Source organism: Macadamia integrifolia, chromosome 11, assembly GCF_013358625.1.
Source record: "Macadamia integrifolia cultivar HAES 741 chromosome 11, SCU_Mint_v3, whole genome shotgun sequence".
NCBI lineage: Eukaryota > Viridiplantae > Streptophyta > Magnoliopsida > Proteales > Proteaceae > Macadamia > Macadamia integrifolia.
This window is the reverse complement of record NC_056567.1, coordinates 26364087-26377301: the sequence shown is the minus strand read 5'-3', so window position 1 is coordinate 26377301 and position 13215 is coordinate 26364087. Positions and strand designations below refer to the sequence as shown.

At 36.1% G+C, this 13215-nt stretch overlaps 1 protein-coding gene across 1 annotated transcript in view; it reads left to right on the top strand.

Moving 5' to 3' along the window:
- Positions 1-9053: 9053 nt before the first annotated feature.
- LOC122094079 (protein ULTRAPETALA 1-like) overlaps positions 9054-13215 on the top strand; it is a 7003-nt gene continuing 2841 nt past the window's right edge. Inside the window, exons 1-2 of the mRNA XM_042664734.1 lie at positions 9054-9907; positions 10788-11112. Of these exons, the coding sequence (XP_042520668.1) occupies positions 9700-9907; positions 10788-11112 (533 nt within the window). The 5' untranslated portion in view covers positions 9054-9699. The remainder of the gene's footprint in view (positions 9908-10787; positions 11113-13215) is intronic.

Sequence of the window (13215 nt, the reverse complement as noted above, 5' to 3'; positions counted from 1 at the left end):
CCGGTATATCCAAATTTGTGTCCGTCTCTCTCCTCCTCCCCTTGAAAAAGTCCCATATGCCCTTCTTATCCAAGCCCTCCCATTGGTTGAATTGCTAGCTCTAGGAAAGCCGCCAATATACCTAACCTCCTCCCTTTTTTTTTTTTTTTTTTTTTTTTTTATTATCTTACATATGTTAGAGATGATTCCTAGTTTATTTTTCTAGCATTTTTCAGGGTTTATTTTAATGTTTTCATGCATTCATCATGTGCTAGTCTAGGTTTTTGCATCACAATTTTTTTTTTAAAATATGTTGTGTTTGTTATTTTTATACATTATTCATGTGTCTTTTATTTTCAGTATACTAACTTTTATTTTATAGCCAAATGCTTTCAAGCATATATTCTAGCCTTAGCCTTATTTTTTTAGTTGATTATTTTTTTTGTCCTATTTTCTTTTATTGCTGATAACATAAATAAAAAAGCCAGTTTGATTAGGTGGACCAGAATGCCTAACACATTTCCTAGACCGTAACCTAACTTATACACTAGTTTTTAGTTTGACGACCACCGTTAGAATTGTCATGGTGTCGTTTTTTTTTTTTTTTTTTGGGGGGGGTGGGTGGGTGTGGTGGGTGGGTGGTTGGGTGGTGGGTGGGGGTGGGGGTGCCTTAAATCCTAATCTCAGTGCTAGCTTCATATTCATTCCCTCTTCCTAAAGAAGCGAGGATGATGTTTTATACATTTTTGGGAATAGATATTTTCTTGGAGATCACTATTCTCACATGGAGGAGGGAGATGAGGAGTCAAAAGGACAGTGTGGGGGTGGCTGGCAAGGAGAGGCACACATAGGGATAGGGGAGTCAAAAGGACAGTGTGGGGGTGGCTGGCAAGGAGAGGCACACATAGGGATAGGGATAGGGATAAGGATAGGGATTCGGTTGTACAACAAGGGGGAAGGAGATGAGGGGGCGAAAGGTTGGGGCAGTGGGGGCATGGGTTGCAATGTCAAAGTGGCAGATAGATGCAAGGTTGCAATGAGCAACAAGGAGCGGATTGGATCCTCTCTTGAGTGTTAATTGTTTAGGTCTTGCCCATAGTTATCTGGACAATTGACAAGCGTCCAAGCGTTGATTTAACAGATGTGCTTATATTGACTGTAATATAGACATTACGTTAAGAACCGTTGAATCAACGCTTGAACACATGTCAAATTGTTAATCATCCAAATAACTATGGGCTTTAGGAGAGAAGTCGGATCCACAAGCAGCAGGGGAGATGCTAATGATGATAGCGGTGGATTACATGTGATAAAGTAATGGCAATAAATGGCTAAAATGCCTTGCGCCTCATCAGACAGTCGATGGATATGTAAAATTCTATTATACAGCGCTAGCGTATAAATCTCTTCCCTTTTCAAATACCAATCAAATTGCCCGGTGGCAAAAACTTGGCCACCCACTTAAGTAGGAGGGACAAAGATGGTCCCACTCCCATCTGCATTTCTTTTAATAGAGGAATCGGCGGTGGTGTCTTCTTGGGTGTCTTCAAGTCAAAAAGGCTATTGAGTGAAAGCCTGAAATCTAAAAGGCTCCATAAAAGGTAAAAAATAGGAAGAAATTGAGATTTTTTTTTTCTAGTTCCACATTCCAAACAGTTGCAAAACTTTGCTTTCTACATGTAAAGATTCCAACACAAACACAACACAACACAACACAACTCTCTCTCTCTCTCTTTCTGAAAATGATGTTGCCTTGGACTAGTAGATGATTTTTGTCAAACAATAATTAAAAAAAGATTCTACTCTGATGGTACATGATTACTAAATCAAATCAACCTCTTTAATCCCCATCCAGAGAAAACGGTTATGGTAAGATCTCTCTTTTTACCCCCCCCAACACTTGTTTGACAAAAGTCATATTCTAGTCCTGCTTTTGAATATGGCCACTTAGCTTTTAGCCTTTTTATACAGTTCAGTTCTCATTGGAAATTGAAAGTTAAAAGACTGTAAAAACTAAAAACTGATCTCATCAAAACAAGTACAGGACTTGGTTATGCATTGGGAGACAAATCCTTAGCAAATACAGATTTTGTGGGCATAACAAATGATGATCACCATGTTAGACATGTCGAATTCTTAATCTGAATTTACTGTTATCTATCATGATGAAAGGTTTGAAGACGGTTTATTGGTCCAACTCCAAAAGTTTAATCCACACGATATCTTTTTAATATTAGCATCATATACGTCTAGAGATAAAAAGAATTTTGAAAGGTGATAATTTATATACAAAATGGTCTACAGTTTCTCACAAATGAGGTGAAAAATCGAATCATTCAATAAGAGATGCTTAATGAGGAGAGAGAGTGTGAGATCCATAGGTGGAATGTGGGAGGGTCTGTTCAGGAATTTGTACATTGGTGTTGTGGACTTTTTTTTTCATAGTTATTTATGCATAAATTCCACAGAAGTGTATCTAGAGAGATTTTTTGGATAGTTTTCCCACTTTGAACCATGTCTAGGGTTTGTTTTTTCGATCAAAACAATTAATGGATTAGGAAGCCCCTAGCCATCTGTTAAGATTTATGTTCCAACTTTAATAAATTTCAAATTTGTGGAGTGAACCAATGTAAAGGTTGGACAATTTCCTTCGTGTTTTAGTGATTTCTTGAAGTTATAAGGTTTTTTTTTTTCATTCCAATGTAAAATAGGTGGAAGTTACAGAAAGCACCTAAAATATCTAATTACAGAATTGGCTCATAACAAGTGAAAAAGAATGAAATATAGAGCTTACTATTTTATGTCCAAAATTTATAAAATAATGTTAAAAATGTTAAATACTTTAATTTTATTTGATGTGAGAGATCTACATATTATCTGCTAATAGTGGCATTTCACACGTCAAGCCAATAGTAGAAAGTAAAACATAATATTTAATAAGGAGAGAGAAGGAGACCCTCGTATTTAATAAGGAGAGAGTGGCCAACAAAGAGAGACTGTGAGAGAAAAGTACACTTTGGCAGCATGTACATCTTTTTCTCCTCTTTTATTAATGAGCATTTTGCTTTCATACAAACTAAACGAAAGTTAAATTTTAAAATCAGTTTTAAGCCACATGGGAATTGCATTGGGACCTAACTAATGATGAATTTGTTGGACAACAAATCTACAAATTTTGAGCCCCAGCAAAACTACCCCATAATAGATATTAATGTTGTCTAATTAACGACATGAATGAGTCTAATATTAACTTAAACCTACTCACTTATAGATTAAGTTAGACTAATAACCAACCTTCTAACCAAGCCAGCCTCAAAATAAAACTTATTTAATTTCACCTTAGAAAGAAAATACATGGTAAATAAAACTTAGGAAAATGAACTATGTCGAGGAGTGTAGCATATGTATACTAGCATTTTCCCAGGTCTATCTTTCTCCTACTACTATGAAATAACATATCTATCCCTTTTTGTTTGGGGGGGGGGGAGAGAGATAGACCTAGGAAGGTACTATTGTATGCTACAGTCCTGGACAGAGAAGTCAATTCCATAAAACCTAGTGATATATATATATTTCATTTTGCCTTAATAAAAAAAACTTAAATCATAGCTTTCTTGGTATCTAGAAAAGCATGAAAATTGTCTACAGTCGCTGCATTAGTGGCTAGGAACCCCTTGGAGCACGTGCCCAGATGCTCTCAGTCATCCGATGTTCACCGCATCTCACTGCTCGTTACAGAGGATGTGGACTCTCCAAAATAGGTGGTGCATAGTGCTCCAAGAAATTCATACATTTGTGCAGCACCGTGCGGTGATTAATTCATTGCATAGGCTTGGCTATGATATTGGTGCAAGACCATTGGCACATATTGATCCATTTGTGGATTTATCTTCCTTCTAATGTGGATCTATCTTAACAAGAGGAATGAAAGGTTATGAGTCTTATCATGCTTTAAGGCCAACAATTCTGTTTTAGTTATTTATTTTAATGGGTAAGCTTGGTGTAATCAAAATATGGTGAATAAATCGACACTATCCTTTGTGGCACACATAGAAAATAATCCTTTCCATATGAGACAAAACACTATTTTGAAAGTTAGTTTTTCATGATCTAAAATATTCTCTATTGAGTGGAGGTGATGAGCCAACAACCAACTATTATTACACCAATCATGGTCTTTTTTTATTGATAAATAAAATTGTACCATCAACTTTTGTAGGATAGTTACATCAAATAAATAATAATATTGCAAGAAAAAGAAAAAAAAAAAAAAGAAATAAAGACACATAAACTTATCATTGGTTTCATTATTACTTTTCCTACTTTATCTACTTCTTGCCAACCAAATATACCTAGATTTTTTTTATTGAAAAACAAAATACTATTAGATTAGAAAAGCTTAGATCGAGCATATGTTGCAAGGTGGTAAGCTACGGAGATTAATAGTCTACAATGTTTGGCAACTGAAACATATTCAAGCTCTGGATAAGGTGATTAAAAAGGAGGAATTCCCTATTTTTATATGGTCAGTTTACCTCTTGATCAGTGCTCTAACAAAGTGGTCATAGTAAGAGAAAAGGAAAAACTAATGATAATCATAGTATGAAAAAAGAAGAACTAAAAACAGATTTACTAATCATTCTCTTTTTTCCCCCCTCCTGAAACTGAATCCTACTAATTGTCTGAAAATGATTAATTTTAACAGGTTGAGAATATACTCTCAGGCAACCATCATAGCAGCCATGATTGCATGGACCAACTAATATTATTTGATCAATGGACCTCATTTGAAAGAACTATATATAATATAAAAGCAAAATGATTGATAGCGATAATTACTTTCCATACGATTGAAAGTGATATTTGTAAGCATTAAAAAAAAAAAAAAAAAAAAAAAAAAAAACTGGAGATGACTAGTTTATGACCATGGATAGCATAAGAGCATGTTACACCTAATTCATGCTCCATCTAATTGGCACAGATGTATGCCAGCAAGTTGGCCAATGGGAGGTTATATAGGAGCATCTTTCATGTACGGGTAGCACATTCTTTCTGTACTTGCTGTGTCTAGGAGTGTTTATGTCAGCCGATAGCGTTTCTTTCTTCTATGTAATTAAGTTGAAAGACGTTTTATCAATTTCTGGTTATGATAATGGTGTATGATCATGGCTATGTTTGTTAAGGTCAATTCAATAACAATTGTTTAACTTTCTACTTTTATTGGGAAATATAGGAAATCCAACACACCTGAATGTACAGTCTTTGCCCAACAACTGTTTTATTATTGACATAAATGCCCCTGTCTTGCATAAGATCAAGCAAAGATCGTCCATACAGCATGCACATAGTTGTAGGTGAGCCAAACTCCAACCAAACATGATTATAGGGACAATAAAAGCGAATCCGATGACTAATTATATATGTGTTCCTTTCATCCAATGCAAGCAAAAGAGATATCGCTTCATTAATTTACATCCATGCAACTTTTAGACAATTTTGCTAGGCCACCTACCAATTTATAGGTTCCAACCAAAAGCTAGAGGTGGTCCATGTCTTCATAAATCATGGGGAAGGTGGAGACAACCTGCCTGAATTGTCTTCCTATGAACGACGGGCATGCTTTTCTATCACTTTATTGGTTGGTCGGTTGAGCTTCAAATTTCATTCGTGCTCATGTATTAATTTTGGGCTGAAAATTGTCACGTTAAAATCAATTGGATCAAAAGTTAATATATGAGGAGACATGCGATTGAGTTAAGAGTCAAACTTTCAACACTTGATGAATGCAGGGCATCCCCTACTCATGCAACGGTTTGGATTGCTCCACTTGACATCCATGGCCATTTTGCTTTATTTTGGCATGAGGTTTATCTAACCCATATAGATATTGAATAAAAAGAGCTAATTTTTTGCAACTTTTGAAAATGGACGTTTATGTGGTTGTATGAGTAGGTCTTTCTTAATGGGTAGGCTTTGGGGTGTTAATAACTACTCAATTTGATCCGTTTAGGTCGAGCTGAATCAATTTTAGGCATGTACTATGTCAAACCGAATTCGAACAACCATTAGGGTATAGTTGGTTTCGGTTGGTCCTTAACGGGGTTCTTATCCGTCTGTTAATGACTTGGTCTTGCTCAATAATCCAAATGAGAACTTATTTATTTATTATTATTACTAAGTTTAAATCAGTTTGGTTTCAATTGTTCCAATCAGTTTCATTTTCTATCGATTCAGAAAAAAAAAATTCAAATCAAAATCGAATAGTTCAAATCAATTCGTTTTTCTAATTGGTTTCATTTGGTTAGATCAATTCAATTTGCAATTTGACACCCCTATCAATGGCACATTAAGGGCACGTGTAAGCTCTTTCTAGTCATAAAATCAAATATTGATCATGTAAACCATAAAGAAGGAAAAGAAAAAAATAATCCTAAAAGCATATGTTTCTTAGTTTTTATATACAAGATCACTTAGATATTTACTAGTTTAATGATTAAAATCCAGACTAGAAGCGTGTGGGATGAGATATATATATATATATATATATATATAGCAAATAACGTCAGGTTGTTAATAATTCAGTCATCGCCTACATTTGCCAAAATTTTAAATTCAATCTTCTCATCCCACTTGGGGATGAGCTTTTGACTTAGTGTCAGGCACACTGTTAGATGACTGGGTCTAACGTAAGTCTAGCTAGGGAAGATTGAGGGTTCAATAGTCTTATGGGACATCTTTGTTTGGGTCTGATGTGGGGCCTAGCACCAAAAAAAAAAAAAAAATCTTCTCACCCCACTTACACATTTTGACACATTTGTAAAAATATTATAGCAATTTACCATAGAAGCATTCATACATAAATATTTAGTTAATTTAATAGATGTACATACAACCATCATTAAGTGGAATTCTTATATCAATGAAATAGATATTCTTCACGTAATCAGGAAAGAAACGAATATTCTTTGTATAATCAAACAAGATTATATTGAGATTGTAACTATATAAAATGTAGTAAATAAGATAAAGAGTAACTATGACATCTAACATCATTATATAGCACAAATTGTTTTTAGTTAAATTATATAATACCATTTATGCCCCCTATAGTACAATAAATACTCTCTCATACAGTTCCCTCGTTATATTTCCTATCTCATAAGTGAGATCGGTGTTCTTTAACAACTCCCTAAAGTAAATTCATAAAGGCTTCAAAGGCTTCTCCCTTAGCACATTATGATCTTCATTGGAAAATAATTAATAAAGGGATCATAAAGTTGGACTTAAACATGTATCACAAACAAGAATGACAAGGGGCGGAGGGTGTTTGGCAGCTCATTTATGGGTGCCCCAACAACTTGACCTGACTTGACATGGCTCACAAAGAGAGCCAAACAAGTTGGGTTGGACAAAGGTAGGAAATGATACTAAAACAATTATTCAACCTTATTTCAATTAAATGGGATCAACTAATACATTACCATCAAATTAGGAGCTCGCTATAAAAGTCTTTGAATACCTGAAGGGGATTAGCCTTGTATCTCATTTTGATTTTTTGGTAAATGCCTTATATCTCATTTTCACAAGAGGGAAGAAATGAATCCTATATGTGTGATGTAGCCAGCTCCACCATTTATCCTTTTTAAGTTTATGTAGATAATATTATCTTTCATAATAGATAAAGGCAGGCACTTATTTAATACACGCCCCCCTCACATCACTCTCCGCTCATTTAATATATGGATCCTCTGAATATGATTCATAATCTACCAAATTTTCTCTCTCTAGTGTATGATGCTTATATACACAGGTTGTGTGCCCATCTTTCCCCATGATTAGAAAAAAAAAAAAAAATCGAATCTTCTGTAGTGCTACACGTCTTGTAACATATATTCAAAAGCGCCAGAAACACCTTAGGATAGGAGCACATATAATAATAATAATAATAATAATAATAAAATAATAAAAACAAATAAACCAAACCTAGCAAACCACCTAATTTGATTCCAATTTTCAAAAGTGCTGTTTAGAGTGGAAATTGGACCTAAGCCGCCAGTTTGGTATGGTTTTCAAAACTATCGCTGCTTGTCTGCCTCCTTTGTGGAAGTGAGGCATAGAGCCTCCTATCCTTCCTTTCATTATTCAAGCCAGAGGATATTAGGGTGCTCTCAAGGGACCAAAATCTGAAACCCCAACTTTAAAACCTGAACCAGTAACATAGTCAGTAAATCAGTAATAGATAAATGGGTACCCATTGATACATCATATTAACAATTTGGTTTACAACAGCCTTAAAAAAAAAAGAATAGGTTCTTTGATCTACCGTCAGGGTGTCTTACATCTTCCACATAGAATAATTAAATCATTTTTCTCTATAAAAAGAAAATAATTCTTTGTAAGAAAGCTTAAGAAATCCCGCCAAATGGCTAGAGATATCATTTACATTCCTAATGTCAAAACTAAAAGCCACACCAATCACTTTCAGTTTTGGTGGAAAATTACTTGCTGCTTTTTAATGAATTGCTTCATACATGAATTCAAACTCAAAATTCATCTAATTTTATTAAAGAAAGTTTTAGATCAACAAGCACCAAACCAATTTATATAAACAAGAAAAATATTATTTCTCATTAATTGGGTGTCCAATTAATGATTCAAGGGTTGAGATGCTTGATTGAGTCCATTTAGCTCTTGGATCATTAATTGTGTGTCCAATTAATAGGAGAGGAGCCGAACCTGTAAGCAGGAACCATGCATTGAATGAATGAAAGAATAATTGAGGAACAGGGTAAGGAGGGGTGGTAAATAGGTTGTGTGACTTGTGGGTTGCATTGCCCTTGGGTGGGTGAGCTTCTATGTACTGTAGGCTTTTTAGCCCAAAATTCTAGTTTGATTTTTGAAGGCCTAGTTTTATTGGGAGAGTTAAAAAAAAAAAAAAAAAAAGTAGAGTTTTATTGGGAGAAGCAAATTAATTCATTAATTTTGATATTAACAAAGAAGAGAAGAGGAGAGAGAGAGACAGAGGAATTCAAATATCAACGCATGGAAATGGTAAAAAGGTACGGTTGCACAGAAACCTCGTCTCCTTCCCATGAGGGGATTTCTTTCACAAACCGAAGAAACTTGATTTCTTCATGTCATGTCATGCAAAGCAAAGCTAAGCTAAGCTCTCTCTCTCTCTCTCTCTCTCTCATCATCTCATGTCTCAATTCTCAACCCGACCCTTTAACCAAACACCCCACCCACCCTCTTCTCACATTCAACTTCACCCCCTACGACATTTGTCGATCCTGTTTTGGCCAGCTCACAAGTTACAACCACAACTCCCCATCTAACGAAATCCTTCCCTATTCTACTATCCTCTCTCTATCTCTCTCTTCCTTTTCACATTTTACTCATCGGATTTCTTGGAGTAAGCCTCGGTGATGGAGGCGTGTTCTATCGAGAATCGTGATTTATATCAATAGGTTCTGTAGAATCTCTCTGAGAATTATTGCTCCCTAAGATTTTTCTAGATTATGGGTAGTATGTAAATAGAAACTATTTTTTTTTTTTTTTTTTTGGGAGGAAACCCAGAAGTTCAGTTTACCGTTTACCTTCTTTGTTCACCTATTTTTCACCTCTGTCCTCCCCAGATTTATGATAAGGTGTTGGTGGGTTACTTTTCTGAGAGATCTGGGGAGGTGTTCTTCTTCGTTTTCTGTTTATTCTTTCTGAGATATGGAGAACGCTGATGGAAGAGATGTTGTTGTCATGTTTAGCGACGAAGAGTTGGATGAGATAAGTGGGTTGAAGAGAGGAGGTGATTATATTGAGGTAACTTGTGGATGTACGAGTCATAGGTATGGGGATGCCGTAGGGAGGCTTAGGGTTTTCGTTGGAGGCGATCTCGAGATCAGCTGTGAATGCATTCCGGGTTGTCAAGAAGGTTCGTCAAATCTGTTAAAGAGTTATATCGATTTTCCGTTTATGTTTGTTGGTGGGTTTTCATCGATCTGCATGTTAGATGTTTCTGCGAGTCTGACACACTGAGTTCAAAGTCATGGAAAACGTTTGTTCTTCATTCTCTTTCCTGGGTTTCTTCGTTGCCTTTGTTCTGCATTGTGGATTTCAAGAAGATTGCAGATGCTTCTTCTTCATACACGTAATATGTATGAATATTTGTCCAAGTGACGAGCCTCATTTGATGTTTGGGCAACAGAAATTGTTGTTCTTATATATTTACTTACTGGATAGTTCTAGTGATAAAGCATAGCCCAACATGTAACTATACTCTGGGAATTGAGTCCAAGGTTCCTTCTTTTTCTTTAGTATGGTTTTTTGGCCTTGTTTCAGGTATAGATGATGACTTCGAATCATGTAGGATGCTGGTATTGTAGATTTTAGAGGTACTATATGGGTCTGCTTCTTGCAGTGGACCTTTTAGATGATGGAAGTCGGCAATGCTGGGTATATCCATTGGTGGATACTGGTGAACTCACATCATCAACATGAGCTTTAGAGTTTGGATGGGCACATTAACTTTTAATGCAACTTGAGGATTCAAACCTTAGTATGCATCCCTACCTTACGAATGTTGAACTGGATTCTCGCAAGGTGGGTTATAGGTGGTTGATTAGAACGAGTTGTGATGGTGAATTCCTGTTTTGTTGTCCTACCATGTGTACTACTTATGTATACTAATAAGAAGTACACAAATTCATTATTTAGTGTTCATGCTTTTGGTGTAAGATCAGATTTCCCAGATTGTACCTTGAGCAGTGGTTTCTCTGTGTTTTTGACTGATGATTGGTCATTGTGATGACTAGATAAGTTGACCCCAGCTGCTTTTGAGAAACACTCTGGACGAGAGACTGCTAGAAAATGGAAGAGCAATGTGTGGGTCATCGTCAAGGGGGAAAAGGTCCCCCTGTCAAAGACAGTGCTGCTAAAATATCACAACCAAGCATCAAAAGTTGCAAAGAGTTCTCACAAGTCTCACAATGGAAGACCTTGTCATCGGGATGAGTTTGTTCGCTGTTCAAGGTGTAATAAAGAGCGCAGGTTTCGGCTCCGGACAAAAGAGGAATGCCGGATTCACCATGATGCTTTGGCTGATCTTAACTGGAAATGTGCTGACCTGCCATATGACAAGTAAGGTTTCTCTATGGCATAAATGAATGTGTGATTATTTGAGTTGTCTTCAGGGACATCACTGTCCTTTAATATTTATATTATTTGCTTTCGAATGGAAATGAATATGAGACTGTTTGAATTGTCTTCAAGTGTATGTACTGTCCACAATAATGTATTATTTGCTTTTGAATGGCAATCTTTTCTTAATTAACCACTGTATTGTTTTGCTGTATTGGTACGTCAGGTAGACAGCCGGTACCTTATTATAGTCTATTGTAACAAGCTTGGGGTTGATCTATAGTGGTGCGTCAAGTGGGCAACCGGCACTTTATTATAATCAGCCATAACAAGTCAATCTTTTTGCATGGATCCTTGCGTTTGTCTTTGCTTGGAACCTCCATGTAGCCGACTCGATTAAGTTGGGATAAGGCTTTGGTTGTTGTTATATTGTTTTGTTGTATCACAGCTTTCAATCCATCAACATGAAAGCATATGTTTTTGCAATTACAAGTAGGAATTTAACTTTAATGCCTTTTCAAATATTTGGCATAAGGAAATTTTCCTTTTGGGGTGAGGGGGTTGCCTTTCTTCTTTTAATTTATTTCTGGTATGTGCTGTTTAACTAAACTTGGTTATGGCAAAACAAAATTTTGTAGCTGGACTACATTTATTTGGTATAAAGTTTGGCAGGTTGCTTTCTGTTGCTTGCAAGAGAAAAATCTCGTTGGATATGATTAAATTGTTAGCTGAATCTGGGTAGATGGTAGCACCCCTTAATTTGAGATCAGAGAAGCTTAGCTTTCTGTGAAACATAATTACTCATCATGTGAACATTGTTTACCATCCTGTGACAATGAACTGTTGAATCATTCCAGCCTGTCATGAACCTTGAAAAAGATGGTTGTGGCTCTCTGTGCTGAAGAAATATGAAGGGGTCAACAACCTTGATTTCACTGGTACTTCATCTGTATAAATTCAAATTACCAATGCATGCTGTTATAGATAAGGTCAGTCCAATCTGGTGATCTTCTGTAGTTGTGCACATGCCGTTGGAAATAAGGATTTCGTCTGATCATCACCAGGTTGCCTTCAATGGTCGTGTACATTAGGCAAGTTGGGCAGAGCTACATATTCTTATAATTGCTGCTATATTTGTTACATATATGAAGTTGCGCATAGGCTTATGCATCATGTACCTGTTGTCAGTTATTCCCTTCTTATGGTCACATTGTTCCAATTTTTCCCTCATGATGGACCAATTGATTTGATATTCAACCAGCATTTGGATTTGGAATTGATGACCACAGTTGGAATGTGGTCAGCTTCTGCAGTTGAATTGGCTACAAGTGATTATTTTATTGTTTCCAGGATCATTTTCTTCAGCATGGTCTGTCTTGCATCCAGATTATGATTGCTTCCGTGATGTGTTATGGATAATGGCGGTTCCTTTGGCGTGAGCTACTTTGTCTAAGAACTTCAGTTATAGTTGGAGAACTGTAGAGTTGTTCAAGGAGTTTAGGGTCTGGGTGTGTGCAAATCTTATGCACCATCACCATTGTGGGAAGAACCTTTTTTTTTTTTTTTTTTCAAGTAATGGTGTGATGTTATTAAGGGGTATTCCACCAAACTGTTGCAAAACTGTGCAGAACTACTTAGCTATAAAAGACAAGAGGTAACTCTGCCATCTATAGACAATGCTCTTTCCCCTGCCACATGTATCCCTTACAATATATTTTGAACTCTTAACAGTGATAGGCTCAAAAAACATGCACTTCTTTTGCTTCTTTGGTTTGTTAATATTTTGATAAGTTTGAAGCTACTCTGGGATATATATCAGTCCCTGTGATTTCAATGAGGTATAGTCCTGAATAATATAGAAAATATGGGCAGAAGCATGAAGGATGGTTTGTTTTTTCTGCCATTTCATTATAAGTTTGCTAAGTCTTTGTTTTAGTAACTCTCTTTGAATATTCTAATTGATATTGCTGCAAAGACTCCACCAAGGTGCTGTTGAGTTTCCATTAGTGCCACAAAAGAAGGAATTATGTGTTAATGAACTGTCTTATTTCAGAACTTGCTTCTGACCCTGGCAATGGGATGCTGTTGAGGTCTAGAAGGGGG